Source organism: Plecotus auritus, assembly GCF_963455305.1.
Source record: "Plecotus auritus genome assembly, chromosome: 3".
NCBI lineage: Eukaryota > Metazoa > Chordata > Mammalia > Chiroptera > Vespertilionidae > Plecotus > Plecotus auritus.
The window spans coordinates 8,339,946-8,359,241 of NC_137772.1; the positions used below are offsets into that span (position 1 = coordinate 8,339,946).

General features: G+C 53.3%; 3 protein-coding genes across 3 annotated transcripts in view; 1 reads left to right on the top strand and 2 right to left on the bottom strand.

The window, feature by feature from the left end:
* Positions 1-2,977, top strand: part of WWC2 (WW and C2 domain containing 2) — a 149,084-nt gene extending 146,107 nt beyond the window's left edge. Inside the window, 1 exon segment of the mRNA XM_080662262.1 lies at positions 409-2,977. Coding sequence (XP_080518388.1) covers positions 409-475 — 67 coding nt within the window. The 3' untranslated portion in view covers positions 476-2,977.
* Positions 2,973-5,198, bottom strand: LOC308245281 (claudin-22-like). The gene has a single exon (XM_080662263.1). The coding sequence runs from the start codon at positions 4,706-4,708 to the stop codon at positions 4,046-4,048; it is 663 nt and encodes a 220-aa protein (XP_080518389.1). The 5' UTR covers positions 4,709-5,198; the 3' UTR covers positions 2,973-4,045.
* Positions 5,199-6,543: 1,345 nt separating this feature from the next.
* On the bottom strand, positions 6,544-7,206 carry LOC308244867 (putative claudin-24; the record flags this gene model as incomplete). Its single annotated transcript, XM_080661158.1, has 1 exon — positions 6,544-7,206. One exon carries the CDS (start codon positions 7,204-7,206, stop codon positions 6,544-6,546), a length of 663 nt encoding a protein of 220 aa, XP_080517284.1.
* Between the last annotated feature and the right edge of the window lie 12,090 nt (positions 7,207-19,296).

The window sequence follows — 19,296 nt, forward strand, 5'->3', positions numbered from 1 at the left end:
TGGACGTGGTCTGCGGGCGGATGGACGTGGTCTGCGGGCGGATGGACAGGGTCTGCGGGTGATGGACGTGATCTGCGGGTGATGGACGTGGTCTGCGGGTGAGGACGTGCTCTGTGGGTGAGGACGTGGTCTGCGGGTGATGGACGTGATCTGCGGGCGGAGGACGTGGTCTGCGGGTGATGGACGTGATCTGCGGGCGGAGGACGTGGTCTGCGGGTGATGGACTGGAGCCAGAGCTGGTGTCCTTCGCCCCACCGTGAAGGGCAGAGGCCCTTGATTTTAAGCAGAGGTCTCCCTGGGGACAAGCGCTCAAGGGGACACCGCAGGAGGCCGGGGACTGTTTCTGCCGGTCGCAGAGTGTGTTCAGCACCGCACTGAGGGGGGGTTTGTTCCTCGCCCCAACTCTAGGGAGAAGATCGCCTACTTCACCCGAGCGAAGATAAGCATCCCGTCGCTGCCGGCCGATGACGTGTGACAACGTCCTGCAGAAATGAGTGTCTCCCCTGCCCCTAGGGAGGAAAGACTGAGCAGTGGTCTGGTGGGTCTGTCTGAGGGGAGGGTGTGTAACTCACTGTCAACTCTTAAAGAGCTGTTATTTCTCATCAGAATTTCGACATGCTAATTTTAAAGTACTTTGAATATAATTCTTATATACAAAAGCAAGAAAAATCAGGTAACCAAAGCGGGCGAATCTGGTACCCAGATGTCGTACAGCAGGAGTGGGTTGTAAACATGGAATCGGGCAGAGCCCAGGGCTGTCCTGTCGAACCCGCAGAGGCGGCTCTTGCTTTTCCTGGTTTTCCTGCGAAGGCCGGGAAGCTGGCCCGAGCGCCCGCCGTGTCTTGTTCCCGAGAGCGGCAAGTTCAAGGTGAAAGAGCTTCGGAGCGGAGCTCCCGGGCCACCTGAAGCAGGTGCTGTGTTCATCTCCGCCACCTGTGTTGGAACACCTGTTTCCTTAAAGCAGTGTCTTTTTTGTTTTTTTTTGTTTGTTTGTCTAAAGAAAACAAATGCTGAGTTCAAGCACATCTGATGCAGACCTGGGAGCAGGCTCCTGGCTGCACGCAGGCCTCGCGGCCTCTGACCCCGAGGGCAGGGAGGAGGGTGCCCTGCAGCCACGGAAACATGCTCCCCTGCCCACAGGGTGGTGGGGGGCGTTCAGGTGTGAGTCTGGCTAGTCCGAGGTGTGGGGATGGTGTCGATAGAGGAACGCGGTGGCCCTCGTCCTAAGGACAGACACTGATGACGGGGAGAGAAACCCATCGGCATCCATGTAGTGAAACCAGGAACAGAGGAAAGGGTATCCTGATTGAATCAAAGGTGCCAAAAAAATTTTTTTAAGTCCTTTATTAAACAGATTTGTAACATTTCATAGCAGCTCCTTGCAGCCCTCATTGAGGGGATCCTGTCTATTTGGGGAGGAGCTGGGAGGCAAAGAGAAGAGTGTGCCCGGGAGACTTAAATTGAAGTATTGGCTAAGCCATTTGTCTCAAACAACAGCCATTGCAGATGGACGCTTAGAGCTGTCTAAACGTCCCTACAGCGTCTCCCAGTGTAGAATTTCAGCTGGCCCAGCCCAGGCCCTCCCTAAAAGGAACCCCAGTGTAGCCCACCAGCATGAAGGCGTTTAAATAGTTCTATGCAATTCAATACTCAGTTTGTAATACTGGAAGAGGCAATTTTTGGCCAGCCATCTTTTATAGCAAACTAAATCCTTTTTTTTTTAGAGATGCAAAAATCATCTTAAAGGAATAGTCCCCTTTGAACACACACACACACACACACACACACACAAGTTCTGTTTTTAAGCAAGAATCCTCAATAGCAAGAATTGTTATTTTCTTGAAAGCAGTTACACATATTTTAGAAAGTGAGTTTTATCAGGATCAACATCCAAATGAAGCAGTTTCTGAGCCTTGAACTTCGTTTCCTGAGTGTCCCACCACTTACATACAAATGTCTTTGAAGCTGTAACTGGACGTGACACTACTTTGAGCAAAAACCAGCCTTATGAATTGACCACATACAGTCCTTCGGGTCTGCCCCGTTCATTCTCTCAGCCGATTGAGGACAACTAGAAAAGAATACCATTCATCCTTGTCAAGGTCAAATGTGAAAGAGAAGTTTATTTAATGTAGAGATAAATGAAGGTCAGCTGTTTTCAGCTTCTTAGTTTGACCATGAAAATGTTTATAGAACTATGTGTAGTTGTACCGTACGATTTTATTTTCTTCATTTATTTATTTACGGTCTTATTTATGTTCTGTTTAATATATAGTTCGGTTCTGGCCATTTTAAATGTTTGACATAGAAGAAGCTATATTGGAATATTTACAGCTTTATAAATCATCAGACGAGTATAAAAGAATAAAATCTGTCTCAGGCTGGTAGTTAACAGTTGTGACCAAGAAGCTTTCAGTTTTATTTTACAAAATTTGCTCATTTCTAACACGAGAGATGAACTTATTTTAATATAGTCCTTTTCCACACTTTAAAAATCAGCAATAGTGTTATGCATTTATAGGAAGCTTTTAACAATCCTGTCATATTTGTACTAACCCAAATGATTCACAGTGACACATTTTAATAACTTGATCACAAAACCATATGGACAATATGAATTTTAATATTATAAATGCTATTTTTTAAAGGTAGAATTTATTCTGCACAGGGTAAAAAGAATGTAATATTTAGTTCTCAAGTTTGCATTACCAACATGTTACTACAATTTTGTATATCAGAATCTAAGTGTTACAGGTACAGAAAGCATACTGCTGGCCAAATGAACAAAGTTTAGCTGAATCTCTGTCACATGCAAATCAAATAAATTTAAAATCTTTTTTTTTTTGCTATTACTTTATATTGTATTAAATATCAAAAGCTCAGGACTGAACTAAATATTTAATCAGGTTAAATTCTGAATATGTTTCTGTTTTAATCTGTCTTGTTTGTAAAAGTGTGCAAATACATCACATAGACTAACTGGTTTCTGCACTTTTCATGTGTTTGTGGGTGGAAAATATTCAGTGGGTTTTTTTTTTTTTTTGTCTTTTTTTGCTTTTGTTTTTCAACAAAGACACATATTCCCTAAGACTTTATTTGTGTCCTTTGTTGTTCAGGTAATTTCCCTGATTGGCTCAAACACAAGAATTGACTTGGTCTGTGTACAGAACAAATATAAAATCTTTCATGAAGAATCCCCCACGCCAGCAGTTTGTTGTGAATACTTCTTGGCTGGACGATATGCATTGCTGATTTAAAAAAAAAAAAAAAAAAAAGGCAGAATATTTTCATTGTGCAAGTAAAACAAGGGCTCTGCCCACACTCCCAGACCGGGCTGGCCTGCAGCGCCCCCTGCAGGGGGTGGGTGAGCGTTCACCATCTGCTGCAGAGCACAGGGCCCAGATGCAAAAGCAGGCTTGTGGGTGGTTTTTAGTGACCCTTCCCATACACAAGGCCGCCCTCTGCCCCTGGCCTGGGGCGGAGGCATAAGTGAGTGGCCAGGAGCCCTGAGGTCTCTGGTTAAAGATGTGATGTGTCCATGTCTCTCCCCTCTCCAGCTTTCAAAGAACAGCCATTTTTTCAGTATAAGCGGATGTCATACATTGCAAATAAATACGCCGTGAGCCTGTTTCTGTATAGTAGGTAATCTTAAACACTTGAGAGAAGAGATTGATTAGCAGTAACATTTCCATGGTAAGAATGACCCGTCTCTGTGAATAACACCTTCGGGGGCGTAAGTACTGGTGGAATGTTTTATTTACCAGTTCTGTGCAGTCACTGGGTCTGTTTTGAAACTGAGGAAACGCCTCCACAGAAACGAGCAGGATTACTATTAAGGCTTGATTGGTTTTGGCCCCAGAGGAGAAGATAAAAGTGGTTTATGGTCTTAGAAAGAAATCACGGTTGAAGGAGCCAGTCGCCACGGGGGAAAATGCAGGTTAGAAAGTTGCTAGCATAGTGCCTGGGTGACCAGGGAGCAGGGAATCCTACCCGGTCCAGGGTTGAGCCGGCGTCCCCTGAGGCGTGGACGCCTGGATCCTCGGGCTTAGACTGTCAGGCGAGTGCTTTTCATCTCCAGGGGGTGACGGAGATACTGCGTTTCTGCCGCTGTGTAGTGGCCGGCAGCCAGCGGAGCCTGGGTGCAGCAGGCCGCCCCGGTTACCAGGCACCCCCCGAGGAGGAGGAAGAACCCAGCGAACCAGCCCATGAAGAGGGCTTCCCCGAACTCCCACCGGGGCACAACCTCCGGGATGGTCTCGTCCCAGAACTCCTGCACGGTCACGTGGGCGACCCAGGAGACCGGCACCAGGGCCGCGGTGCCCGCCGCCCAGGACAGGACCCCTCCCAGGATCAGCAGCCGCTTCTTGCGCTCTCGCTGTCTCTCTCCGACCCTGGAGCAGTCCAGCCCAAACCCCGAGGCCAGCAGGCCCAGGAGCCCCAGCCCATGGGACAGGAACATCAGGATCCTGGAGACCCGGAGCTCCACGGGCAGGGCCAGGAAAGAGTCGAAGTCCTTGCATTGCATCCCCACCTCTTCCTGGACGACGCAGACTTGCCACAGGCCCAGGGTCCAGTTCTCCATTTCGTTCAGCTCCAGGTTCAGGTTCTTCCAGTGCGGCAGGTAGTTGGTGAGACAGGCTAAAACCCATCCCAACAAAGATAACGACACTCCAGCTAACTGGGCCACAGTTCTCAATACGAAAGCCATTATTAGGAAGTCCCGTGAGCTTTAGCCCAACTAACTGCTGCCTCTCGGTTGCTGTGAAAAGTGTGACGGACTTTGGTTATCACCTGCAGAGCTCGGAAATCTTTTTTCATTGTGTGTATAAGAGGATTCTTGCCAGAGTGGCTATTGTTTGATTCCATGCTGAATGGGTTTCAGGAAAGGAAAGGGAACTAATTCTGCAAAGCAGTCATGTCAAGGAGTGGCCAAGATCAATTTTCTAGTAAGCAGTTTGTCCCTGAAATAACACGAAGCAGTAAGAACCCTCCTTTCATTGTTAACGTCTCAATGGCTTTCGTCCGATTCCCAGCCTCCCTTGCAAGTCAAAGAACAGAAGAAGTCTGAATGCAAAACGTGTAATTGACAGTTCGGGTTCAGCTCCTGCCGCTTTCTCTCTGGCTAATCGCACCTGCCGGGCCTCCATCCGTGACGGCTCTCACATTTCAGGACATGTGTTGTGGTAACACCGAGTGTTATCATTAAAAAAAAAAAAAAAAAAAAAAAAGGTTCAAGCAAAGTATTTCTTAACCAAATCCATCTCCCCAGAAATTTCTCTAGATCTTAAATCAGGCCTACTTTTTAAAGATTCCTTAGGCCACATATACCACATAACATCTGAAACGATACTAAACACGCTCTCAAGTCTGTTTGCCCACATTCCTCTCTGCCAGAGCACGCCCAGGTGTGCGAACACTCGTTTCTTCTCGGCTGACGTGTGCTTGCCATGCTGTGGCAGAGGGAAGCAACGGGACTTTGTAGATTAGCACCAGCATCTCTTGCTGCAACGCTAAAGTATAAAGCTTGTAATTTTGCCCGTCTGTTATGTTGTTGTTAATCCTCACCTGGGGATATTTTTCCATTGATTTTCAGAGAGAGTGGAAGGGAGGGGGAGAGACAGAGAGAGAGAAACATCCATGTGAGAGAGACACATCGATTGGTTGCCTCCCACATGCCCTCTCCCCCGACCACCCCACCGGGGCTGGGGATCGAGCCTGCAACCGAGGGACGTGCCCTTGACCAGAACGGAACCCGTGACCCTTCAGTCTGCAGGTGACACTCTATCTACTGAGCCAAACCCGCTAGGGCTAAAGCTTGTAATTTTTGATTGAACATAGGAAAGTTTTTCTCAGGGCAAATGAACTGTCACTATCTCAATATCAAGCAAAAGTGTTTCATTGTTTATCTTTTTAATATGAAGCTTTCGAGGGAAGAGACGAGAGAGGAGATTGGCCAGGATTTAGCATCTGAGAGCATCCTGATGTAAAAACCTTTTAGCCTCATAAACCCTGTCACTCACACCCGTTGCCCCGTAATTTCCTAAACACAAACCACCTCTGATCAAAGAACAAAGTCTTGGTTGTGGAAATTACTCTTCGGAATGAGTTTAACCTGTGGCTTTGCCAGTGTAGGATCTCTGTTAGTTTTTCTCTTTAGGGAACAAAGTAATTACTATTTCCAGGTACCAACAAAAACAAACAAAAGCGATTCTAATGTAAAATAAACACATTAAAGCTTAATACGGACCATATTGGACAACCACCACCACAGTTTTATTTAAATAACCAGATCAATGACTTTTTTTTTTTTTTTTTTTTTTTTTGCTCAGACCTATGTAATGTTTAACATAGTAATTTTCTTTTAAGATATGAGACGGCCTCTTCTCCAGATTTTTGGGGGGCGGGGTATCTAGGATAAAAAAGTAATTATTCGATGAAAAAATGTGAGCAGCACAGATTTAGTTACACAACACAGCTGCCTTTCCCGTGCGCACCCTGCAGCACTGTTGGTGCGGAAAACGGGTCTCCCTGGTCTTGTCCGAGTCACACTTTTGGAGCCGCAGCCCCATTTTCCAGGCATGGACACCGAGTCTGTGTTTCTGCCACTGCGTAGTGGCCCGCAGCCCATGGAGCCTGGGTGCAGCAGGCCGCCCCGGTTACCAGGCACCCCCCGAGGAGGAGCAAAAACCCAGCGAACCAGCCCATGAAGAGGGCTTCCCCGAACTCCCACCGGGGCACAACCTCCGGGATGGTCTCGTCCCAGAACTCCTGCACAGTCACGTGGGCGACCCAGGAGACCGGCACCAGGGCCGCGGTGCCCGCTGCCCAGGACAGGACCCCTCCCAGGATCAGCAGCCGCTTCTTCCGCTCTCGCTGTCTCTCTCCAACCCTGGAGCAGTCCAGCCCAAACCCCGAGGCCAGCAGGCCCAGGAGCCCCAGCCCATGGGACAGGAACATCAGGATCCTGGAGACGCGGAGCTCCACGGGCAGGGCCAGGAAAGAGTCGAAGTCCTTGCATTGCCTCCCCACCTCGTCCCGGACGACGCAGGCTTGCCACAGGCCCAGGGTCCAGTTCTCCATTTCGTTCAGCTCCAGGTTCAGGTTCTTCCAGTGCGGCAGGTAAGTTGTGATCACGGCTAAAACCCATCCCAGCACAGACAGTACAAGTCCAACAAGTTGCAGGACCACTCTCCAGACTAAAGCCATCGCAGCCCACCCCGCGCCTGCCGCCGCCCCTCTAGGAACCGCTGTCTCTGCGGGCGGCGTGTGCCGGTCTCGGGGCGACGCTGCCTGGGATATAAGCTCGGGGCATTGCCGCCTGGGTCATCACTCCTTGGCCACTCTGAAGTGTGTGTTTGTTCTTGAATATAGTGTTTCATGTAAAGGATGAGGGGCTCTGTGGAAACGGCGCGTTAGGCCTTCTGATAAGGGGCTGACCTGCTGCCTTCCGATTTGCTGGTAAAACTATACCCCCAACGCTCGGTGATACGAAGGCCGAGGATGAACAAAGGGGCCTCTGTGACCCTCACCCTAAAGGACAACAGAAATCTTTGTGCTTCAATATGGATTAATTAGATTTTAAGTGGTGATAAAAGGCCAGCTCTCTGGGTAACAGAACTTCATTGTGGCAGCTGAACCTGAGATTTCAGGATGCAGAACAAGCCCCTGCGAGGAAAGGCAGGCTCTCCCCCTAATCGCCGCGCTGCGCGGACTTCCTCAACCTACACAGGCCCGGCCCCGCTCTGCAGGGTCCCGGGGACTCAGTCAGGACTTGGCAGGAGCGGTGCCCTCAGATTCCTTTGAAAGGTGGACGCGGGTTCACTGGGTTAATTAAAACGGCAGGACGGAGGCTGGTGCCCAGAGGTGCCCGGCGAGGAAGGGAGCGTCCGGGAGTCCTGGGTGTCCCTGGGCGATGCCCCGGCCCTCATTAGGGACTTGGGGTACAGCCTGGTTTTTACTCTCCCAGAGGTGTTTCCCACCCAGAGCCGAGCCGTCTGTTCTGCCCCTTCGGAGACAAAGCCGCCCGCATGAAGATCCGGCCGTTCAGGACACAAGACTGAAAACAAGGGCCACATGGCTGCGCTTTGAGGTTTCGTCTTGTTTGGTTTTTGACTGAGGCCACACCTTGAGAGCACACTGCAGATCTGGCCCCTCAGGCAGGACAGAGGCCGGCCGGGTTCCCAGGCGGCTGCAGGGCCTGCAGGGTGTCCCTCCTCTCCAGGGCTGGGGCGGCCGGCACCCCCAGCCAGGAGGCGGGGTCGATGGGCCTGCGAGACCTGCAGAGCCCCTGCCTGGGCCCACCATCAGGGACAGATTCCCCTCCGGCACTCGCCCGCGGGGGAGTCTAGTCCCGCATCTGAGCTGATCTGTGTGCCGTTCCTCAGGAGATCAGACAGACCGCCATCCTGTCTCCAAACTCAGCAGAAGGGCCGGCCTCGATGCCCCGTGGCTGCTTCAGCATCCTCCACCATTGGAAGATGAGTCTCTCCTAACTTGGTTTTCAGAATCCCCTAGGCCTTCCTGCTGGCCCCCTTGGACCAAAATGAGAAATGGCTCCCGTTTGCACGGAGACCTGGGGTCCAGAAGGGCTAGGGCTCTGCCCAGGGCCTCGGCCCCAGGAGATGGGATGACGGAAGCAGAGCAGGCCACGGGGTGCAGAAAGCTCCTGGGAGCGTGGCTAGCAGTTACAGGGAGTGAATCCTCACCAGAGGATATTTTTTCCCATGGATTTTTTTTTAACGTTTTATTGATATTTTACAGAGAGGAAGGGAGATGGATAGAGAGTTAGAAACATCAATGAGAGAGAAACATCGATCAGCTGCCTCCTGCACACTCCCTACTGGGGATGTGCCCGCAACCAAGGTACATGCCCTTGACCGGAATCGAACCTGGGACCCTTGAGTCCGCAGGCCGACGCTCTATCCACTGAGCCAAACCGGTTAGGGCTCCCGTGGATTTTTTTAGAAAGAATGGAAGGGAGGGGAAGAGACACAGAGAGGCACATCGACTGTTTGCCTCCCGCACATACCCCAACCGGGGCAGGGATCGAACCTGCAGCCGAGGTACGTGCCCTTGACCCGGATCAACCCACGACCCGGAATCAGTCTGCAGGCCGATGCTCTAACCACGGAGCCACCGGCTAGGGCTCAGGGATGCCTTCAGATCACACTGCAATGTTTCATTACGGATGGACCGGGACAGGCCGCCTGTGAGCGGTGAGCCCTCCATCCCAGCAGTGTTAAGGGCCGTGCCCACCTATCCGGGCTCTCATGGAAGAAGTTTCCGCCGTGCTGGCCAATGGACCCGAATAACCTTAAGTGACCTCTAGACTCCTTTATTCTTTCAGCATTAAAAAAAAATAGCCTTGAGCCCGTCCTTCTGGCCAGGAGTGAAGACGTGAGGACACAGCCAGGACCAGCCTGCAGGCAGCCCTGCCCTGCCCTGCCCGTGGGAAGAGGCCGCCAGAAAACTAGAAAATACGAGAATTCAAATAAATGGAAAAGGTGGGTGGGGCGTCCCTAGGCAGAGGAAGCCCCCAACCCACGCCCCCAACCCAGGGCTCCCCTTCTCCGTGTCAGGTCAGGGACTAGCTGCTTAGACCTGCGGTGGGGGCGGGGGAGGGGGAAGTTCAGCCACAAAACAAATTCTACTCCCACCACCTTGCTCAGCATGGACGGCATTACCTCTGTCTCTGGAACTTCAACCTGAAAAAAGAAGAGGAACCTTCTTCAGCAGACCCAAGAGTCAGCAGATCACGGCATTTCTCATGGACTGAAGGTTCAGGTGGCCAACCGTCCCCGTTGGCCCAAAGCCACCCACCCTGAGAAACCTCAGTCCAGAGCAGGGGTGCATAAATGTCCCCACATAACGGTCCCCACATTTAGTCACTGAAACCAATACTCGCGTGGCTGTGTTCTGCTCATGCGTCTGCAGTGTGGGTGTCTCCGCGGGGACAGTTCGTCTCTGCTCCGTGGTGTGAGCTGAGGCCGAGTCACCTGGATGACCTGGTCTCGGAAGTCACCGGGCATCACTTGGGCCAGACCCTCCTAGACATGCCATCGCAAAGGCCCTCCCGCCCGCAGAGAGGGAGCTCAGGCTCCGGCGCTCGGTGGGGGGATAGCAAGGTTCTAGAAGGGCCTGGGACTGGGAATATTTTGTGGTCATTTTTGGAAAATAAATTTGTCACAAAAAGTAAATCAGACTGACCCGTTCATGAAACCACCGGCCACACCTAGATGCCGGGAGAGGCCTGGCCAGCCGGCCGAGAAGGACGGCCTTTCCTCCGTGTTCTGCTTCATGCCCAAGGTTGAGCTAGGGTCACACCAACTTCCCTGGGTTACGCAGACTTTCCCAGGTTTGGTGCCACCGCCGGCCTGTGCCGTTGCCCTCAGCTGCCCCGCCCTTTCTGCCGGTCCAGGGCTGGCCTCCGAGAAGGAAGGCCCCAGGCGGCTCCGTGCCAGGTTCCTGCTCTGCCGGCGACCAGCCTGAGCCAGGGCCAGCCGCAAAGGTTCGTTCTCAGGCAAGACCAGCCACACCTAAGACGGCGTGGTCCATATTCCACTCGGATGGCGCTGGCTGGCCATTTCAGGGGAAGGAGGCAAAGATGTCTTTAAAAAGGAGGTTGAGCCCTGACCGGTTTGGCTCAGTGGATAGAGCGTCGGCCTATGGACTCAAGGGTCCCAGGTTCGATTCCAGTCAAGGGCATGTACCTTGGTTGTGGGCACATCCCCAGTGGGCGGTGTGCAGGAGGCAGCTGATCGATGTTTCTAACTCTCTATCCCTCTCCCTTCCTCTCTGTGAAAAATCAATAAAATATATTAAAAATAAAATAAATTAAAAGGAGGTTGGTCCTTGAAGATGGTGAGGGAGCTGATGGTCTCAACAGCCGGTGCTGGGGGGCAGGGCGGGGAGCCCACAGAAAAGGAGGCTGCGGGGTTCGGCTACGTGCAGCTAAATCTTTCGGATTTTAGAATTGGATGATGAAGAGCCTTAGAAGGGTTATAAGCGCGCGTGTGACACAGTCATGTGTGCATTGCTGGTGGCTCCAGGGACGAGCTCCTCTGTGTCATCTAAAACGCAAACGCCACACGGACCGGCCACCTGGAGCCCACTGCAGCCCCACGTGCTGAGGGTGCAGGTGCCCCCTCTCCCCCCAGGACCGGCCACCTGGAGCTCACTGCAGCCCCACGTGCTGAGGGTGCAGGTGCCCCCTCTCCCCCCAGGGCAGGCCACCTGGAGCCCACTGCAGCCCCACGTGCTGAGGGTGCAGGTGCCCCCTCTCCCCCCAGGACCGGCCACCTGGAGCCCACTGCAGCCCCACGTGCTGAGGGTGGCAGGTGCCCCCTCTCCCCCCAGGGCAGGGCCTGCTCCAGCCCCACCTCTCAGCCGGTGGCCCTGCTGCCAGACGAGTCCAGGAAAAGGGATGGAAGAGAGGGGTAGAGGTGCAAGGTGTCTTTTGAGAACGTTAGAGTGAGAGACAGACACACACAAATCCCATGTTGTTAAAATTATCCCTAAAAATCCCCAAGGCCCTGGAGGCGAGTGCGCATGTCCGTGAGGCTGGCTGGCGGCCTTCCCTGCCCTCGGGGTGAGCACACGACGAAGTGGTTGGCGTGGCCCGGCCCCTTGTAGGAAAGGTGTCCGTTGAACCTTCAGACACTAGAAGCAGCCGTGAGAGAGGCGGGCCCTGAGGACAATTAGCGAAGGAACAGGCAAGTCCCCTGCCCCTCCAGCGAGCATGCAAAACCACCCTTTCCCACGGGGGCTGTCCCCCACCCCGCAGATGTCGGGACAAAGGCGGGGCTTCTCCTGCCAAGCACAACTGTTTTGATTAAAAGAACATCCATAGTTTACTTTTTCTTACGAGGTCTTGCCCTGCTACGTGGCAGTTGTCACGATCAATGCCGTGAGCTCAGTAATCAACCAGACACGCTGCCCTCGGCCTCCAGGGCTCGACGCCGTGTCTCCTGTGTGTTCAGCAAACAGGACCCAAAATAAATGGCTGAGGAGGGGCCGTAGGTGATGGCGAGTGTAAGTGCAGAAGTGGGTTCCCGTGGCCTTCGGCGGCCATCCTGGCGTGTGTGAGCCTGGCCAGGGAACCTCAAGGAATGAACGCGCTCCACCACCGAAAACATCTCCAGTTGGCAAACACGCGTGTCCTGTCCCAGCAGATGGACAGGTGGTAGGCCTGGGGAAAGAGGCCGCTGGCGCTTCCCCTGATGTTCTCGGGGTGCCAGAGACGGATGACCCCCCCTCCCCATTTTCACTATAGTGTCTAAACTTCCTACAAAGCATGTAGGGTTCTCATAAGAAGAAACAGGAAATGTTACGAAAGAAGAAAAGATAACTTGCTTTAGTCCGTTCTCCCCAGAATGTACGAACAAGGCGTGCCAGGTCAGCGGGAACCACTTTCGGGGCTGACCTCCCAGGTCCCCGCACAGGAAGCCCTGGCCGCGTCTCCGGGCACCTGCTGCGGTTTGCAGGGCAGCGCTCCTTGTATTTGCTGACGTGTTTCCTTAGTCTCATGATGCTCCCCCTCCCCCGCCCCGTTTTCCTTGCTTTCTCGGTGGGCAAGGCCTGGCTTTGTTGTTGGCCCCTCTCCCCAAAACCCTTTCACCAAAGTCTCAGGGGCACTCAGCTAATGGACGGCCTCGCACGTATAATACCAAACGCGGCAATTCAAGTCGTTGGTAAGGGCTGTGGGTTTTAAAACACCGACACCCTAAATGTCCGGAGGCCGCAGCATCATCCAGCGGGCGGTGTTTGGGGACCGGAACAGAGAGGCATGAGGGGCCACGTCCCTATTTCAGAAAGGTCACCTTGAGCAAAGTAGCCAAGATGCAGAGGTGAGAAGGGGGGTGGGGGAAGCCAGCCCCACGCAGCTCAGCCATCCTCTTCCTCCGCAGCCCGAGGCTGAGCCGAGGCCGGCAGAGCATCTGGGGGCGGGTCGGGGGAGTCTGCGGACCCTCCCAGGGGCCTCCTTATGGCTGCCCTCCAGCCCCCGGACCAGAGGGGCTGAGTGCACACAGGGTGCATGGCCCCCAGTCACTCTGGTGTAGGAGACTCCGGGTGCCCTCGTCGGTTTCGGGGGAAGGAGGGAGCCCAGGCAGTGCTGACCGGCTGTGGCCTGCATGGGCTGGTGTGGGGAATGGCTGCTTGAAAGCCCTTTGCATGGCTGGGTGTGGGCAGGGAGAGTGATCGGACGTTCTGTCTTCTGCGGCCCCAGCTGAGAGTCTATTCAAGCCTTCAAAGGGCTAAGGCTTAAAAAATCAGGCGAGATCCCAGTTCTGGACAGTGAAGGGAGCGTCCCGTCCTGTGTCCACCCATGGGCCCAGGAGGCGGAATAAAGAATAATGGCCTGGCCAGCGTGGCTCAGTGGTTGAGCTTCAACCAGGTCACGGTTCAATTCCCAGTCAGGGCACATGCCCGGGTTGTGGGCTCGATCCCCAGTAAGGGGTGTGCAGGAGGCAGCCGATCAATGATTCTCATCATTGGTATTTCTCTCTCCCTCTCCCTTCTCTCTGAAATCAATTTAAAAAAAAATGTATTTTGTAAAAAAGAAGAATGGCCAGTATTTATTGAGCACTTACTGCTTGCAAGGCATTGGGACAAGGGCTTTATCTGTGTTAACTCGTCCTCACAAGAACCCTATGATGTAGACACTAGTATTACCTCCAGTTATCAGATAAGGAATCTGAGGCTTAAATAAGCCAGTTAGCTTGCCACGCATAGAGCGGAGAGCTAAGCGCAGCCTGCGGAACACCAAGGTCCCGCGTGCGGTCATTTTAGGCTGTAGAAAGCCATCTTTGGCCACTGCCACGCCGCCCCTCCGGTTTGTCTCCAGGTTACCTGCTGACCTCGGCGTCCACTGCACTTGGAGCCGGAGTCAGGCCGAGCGCATCCGCCTTGGACCAGAGTCAGGCCGAGCCATCCGCCCGTGGCGGGCTGCCACGCGGAGGCCTGGAGGCTGGGCAGGCCGACCCAGCAGCGGGCTTACAGGAAGGAGAGCGGGAGGTCCCAGCCAGGATGTGGTCTCCACCCGCTGCGCAAACAGAAGTGAAAAGCCCTCTCTCGGGATTAACTGACTTCTCTTTGTAAATCCTTTCTAAATATTAATCTAGGTGCACACCCCTGGCGGCTCAGTTAACTTCCAGGTAACAGGAGGGAACATCACTGTAAGTCAGTGACAGCCTTGGCACCTGATGGGATTCCCAGGCAGCCAGCGCCTCAGACACCACCGACCTGGCTTCCTTGCACAGGGAGCTGAGCCCGGAGACCCGGCTCACCTGCTCAGGACCACGTGCAGACTCGGCTCTGGACGCCAGGCTCCTATTCCGGGCTCTCCATCCCTGCACTGCGGGGTTCCGGCAGGAAGGCATGGCCCCAGCTGGCGCCCCCACCTTCAGAGTAGTGGATAAGCTTCAACCAGGTCACGGTTCAGTTCCCAGTCAGGGCACTGAGTATTCCTCTCCGAGTAGCTGTCTTTTCTCTGAGAGAGAGACCTACAAACATTCACTAAGCCCCTGCCATGTGCTGGGAACTGTGCTAGGAGCCGGGGGAGGGGCAGAGAGAAGTGGGAGGGCGTGACTCCAGGTAGAGGTGACAGCAGCAGGGGCAGAGCCCTGGGAGGGAGGGAGCCCTCTTCCAGGAGCCTGGTGAGAGGCTAGTCCAGCCGTGGGCAAACTACGGCCTGCGGGCCGGATCCGGCTGTTCTATCCGGTTCTCTTGCTCTCCCCTCCGCCCCTTTACTTTGAATTTATATTAGTTCACACAAACACTCCATCCATGCTTTTGTTCCGGCCCTCCGGTCCAGTTTAAGAACCCATTGTGGCCCTCGAGTCAAAAAGTTTGCCCACCCCTGGGCTAGAGGGACGATGAGGTGGGCAGGGGGCTGACAGGAGTGACACTAGAAAAGTAATCTGGAGTCTCATTCATTCAGTTATTCAACAACGATTTATTGAGCAGCTACTATGTATGAGCACCATGCTAGGCCCAGGGGTTAGAGGTGGGGAGATAGGCAATAAAAAAATGAAAATGAAAGAACGATAAAATCCCCGATTCAATGAGATTTTGAAGGATGGTCTAGGTCTCTGAGAAAGGACCATGTGAGCCGAGGGTTAACCAACAAGAAAGTCCACCCAAGACCTGGGGACCCTTCCAGGCAGAGGGGCTGTGAGTTCGAAGCCAGGCAGGAACATGCTTGACAGGTTTGGGGAACCATGCAAAGCGGGGAGCAGAGGAGGCCTGTGAGCAAGGTGCAGCGGGAACAGGTGAGGCCAGGCAGGGGGTGGGGCTCACCACACACAGGCGGGAGCGGGGAGACAGGGCTGGGGTGCACTGGACTCGCTTCCCTTCGCTGCAGCCTGGAGCATGACACGACCGAATGGATCCTGTGGTGGAGGTGATGTTGCTCAGCCTGGGGGGTGGGGGGGGAGGGGAATGGTGGAGTTGATGGGAAATGGGAGAATTCAGGTGCTTTCTCAGGTCCTGCTGAGGGCCAGAGTGGGGGATGAGGAGCAGACGGTGACCCTCAGAACCTAGACTTTAGCCTCCGGGTGTCCCTGGTGCAGGGGTTCTTGTCCCCGCACCCCAAGTTAGAATTCAATAGAGGAGGCGAAACAGATTCAAAAAGAAGAGGTTTACTGAGCACACACTAGCCAGGAGTATGGCTCCCCAAACTGCCCGGGAGTCTGGCTTCTATACGGCTGGATTCTTCCCGGCTGGATTCTTCCCGCAGGCGCAGAGGGGACCCCTTCGTTCCCCAGGTTTCTGCACGGGCTGCATTGCCTGGAGCAGGCGCAGAGCTGTTGGTGTTGGGGTGCTCGAAGAGAAACTTCAATCTTATCTAGGAGATGCTCAAAAATAACAACAATAATAATAACCGAAGAGCACGTCCATCCACCTAGAGAGGCTCAGCCTGTCTCAGGGGCAACAGGGACGAAATGGGGAGACCCGAGAGGAGAGAAGGGTGAGAAGCAGCAGCCCTCTGGGCTGAGTGACACTCGAGACCCTGCCATTCGCACACAGGTGAGTAGGCGATGGAGGAGAGCACCTGGTGCTCGGAGATCTGAGCCGGAGTCCCAAGTTGGGAGTGGTTTCCCCCCAAAAGAGAAGGGACTTTTCCATGAATCAAAGGTTATTCCAAGGAAATGGGAGAGCTTGGGCCCTGGGATCAGAAAGCCCTGGGTTCAAGCCCTAACGCTGCTGCTGACACCTACGTGAGGCGAGACAACTTCCTTCACGTCTCTGAGCCCCCAAATCCCGCCTGTAAAATAGCGATAGTAGCAACTGCAGGCCAGCACGCACAGGCGGCTGGGAGGAGTGGGCTGAAGCCGGAGATCTGGGCGCACGTGGGAGGCTCTCCATAAATGAGCTACTATTTGTGGTTTGGTTTTGGACGGCGTGGATCTGCTTTCTTCTGCACTGGGCTATCAGTTACTGCACCCTGGCCGAAACAGGTGCCTTCCCCGGAGTCTTTACGCAACTGGATTCTGCTGAACCCGGTCTGTGCCATCGAGAAAGGCTTGGCAAGTGGCCTTGGCTCGGCTTGCCTGCCTGTGAAACCCGTTCTTTCTCCTCAGACACGAGCGAATGGTTCCCTCACAGCCTGCCCTCTCTCACACGGTGCCCCATGGCTGTTTTGTGGGACTGTCTCACTTGCCTTTAGATTAAGGGGATCTGATACCCTCGTCATCAGCGGTGGTTCCTGTAGCCACCGGCCCACCTGCTCCACCTGGGGCTGAGGCTGGGGGGCTGGATCCAGAGTCAGTTTTTCTTGCCAAGTTCCCCTGGGATCCTGCTTGGGAGAAGGGCTATAGATATTTTCAACAGAGATTTCTATCAGTCTCAGCTGGAAGGAAAATTTTATTCCTAAGAAGAGAAAACTTGATTTAAGCAATTGTAAATGTGAAAAACTTTGCATCTGCCCTGAATCTTTTCATTCATTCATCCATCCATCCATCTTTTCATCCTTCCTACCTTCCTTCCTTCCTTTCTTTCTTCCTTCCTTCCACTTATCTATCCTTCCTTCCTTCCTTCCTTCCATCCATCCTTTCATCCTTTCATCCTTCCATCCATCCATCCATCCATCCTTTCATCCATCCATCCATCCTTTCATCCATCCATCCATTCTTTCATCCATCCATCCATCCTTTCATCCATCCATCCATTCTTTCATCCATCCATCCATCCATCCATCCATCCTTTCATCCTTTCATCCATCCATCCATCCTTTCATCCATGCATCCATCCTTTCATCCATCCATCCATCCTTTCATCCATCCATCCTTCCATCCATCCATCCTTCCATCCATCCATCCATCCATCCATCCATCCATCCATCCTTTCATCCATCCATCCATCCATCCATCCATCCATCCATCCATCCATCCTTTCATCCATCCATCCATCCTTTCATCCATCCATCCATCCATCCATCCATCCAACGACCTATTCATTCACCCACCCATCCATCCCCCCACCCAGTATCAAGAATTCTTGGAGCGCCCTGGCCAGTGTGGCTCAGTTGGTTGAATGCCATCCCATACACGGAGAGGTTGCCAGTTCAATTCCAGGTCAGGTCACATGCCCAGGTCGTAGGCTTGATCCCCAGTAGGGGGCGTGCAGGAGGCAGCTGATCGATGTTTCTCATTGGTATTCCTCTCTCCCTCTCCTTTCCTTTCTCTCTAAAATCAATAAAAGCACATTTAGGAAAAAAGAATTCTTGGACTCTCCCCCCAGGACAAAAATGCATGGAGTCCTCATTGACGAAGCTCCAACTGTGTGCCTCACACGGGTGATACAAGGGCACTGGGCACGGCCAGGGCTGCCTCCAAGGGGACCCCGCTCCTCCCGGTGCAGCTTGCTGCGTTCTTTCCTGCTGGGACCCTTACACAGACTGTGGGCATCGGGCTCCACGTCAAGCTGATAGATTCCAACTCCTCAGCAATGACAGAAATGCCACTTAACCTCCCAGCTATTAAGCCAGCACACTTTTTTTTTTTAAAGAATAAAGCACAGAACTGTGTGACCCAGAATTCCACTCTGGGGAATACACTACAAGAAAATAATTCCAAAGGGAAAAGATAAACACCTAACATGTACAGATATACACACAGCAGCTGCAATCTACAGACTAAAACTGGATGTGGCCCAGACACACAACAGTAAGGGAGGCGGCTATGGAAACTGGGCCGTGACGTGAACTACTCCAGGGCATTGACAAGCACAAGTACGGGGCCATGTGGAGGCGTCCAGAGCTGGACAATTCAGCCATGAGGGCATAGAAAAGCAGCATGGCTCTAAAGCAGCCGCGGGCAAACTACGGCCCGCGGGTCGGATCCGGCCCGTTCGGCTGTTCTATCCGGCCCGCGGAGCCGAAAGAGTGGAGGGTTCTCTTGCTCTCCCCTCCACTCCTTTACTTTGAATTTATATTAGTTCACACAAACACTCCATCCATGCTTTTGTTCCGGCCCTCCGGTCCAGTTTAAGAACCCATTGTGGCCCTCGAGTCAAAAAGTTTGCCCACCCCTGCTCTAAAGTGTGGACGGCGTCTACAGACAAGACAGCCCAGAAGGAAGGAAGGACTGAGGCTGTGTTTGTGAATCGCTTGGTCTCTGACCCCACGGGTCCTGGCACCCTGCCTCCCACAGGACACATGGGTCTCTTTCTCCGAGCCCCGCGGGCCGCCAGCCCATTGTTCGTGGCATTTCTGCTTCACACAGAGCCTGGTGGGAACTGACAGGGGAGGCAGGAGGGTTTCTGTTTGATTTAGAATGCCAGCACGTCCCCCTCCCCCAGGGCAGCTGGGTCAGCGGGGCTGCCATCTGCTGTGCTGGATAAGAAGCCGTCACGCACAGGGAAGTGAGTGAGCAGCACCCTAACATTTAGGATATTTAGGGGCTACCCACTCAGAAGCTCATGGGCACCAATCCTGGTTGCACACTTGGGCCTTCAGAAAACAGCCAACACCAATTCTCTCTTGTCTTCATTGAATTAGATTCCAATCCAAAGACTTTCACTGTAAACAGCTTTATTAAGCTACTAGAGGCCTGGTACACAAAATTCGTGCACGGGGTCGGGGGGGGGGGGGTTGTGTCCCTCAGCCCAGCCTGCACCCTCTCCAATCTGGGACCCCTCAAGGGATGTCCGACTGCCCGTTTAGGCCCGATCCTACCTAAATGGGCAGTCAGACATACCTCTCAAAATCCAGGACTGCTGGCTCCCAACTGCTCGCCTGCTTGCCTTCCTGATTGCCACTAACCGCTTCTGCCTGCCAGCCTGATCACCCCCTAACCA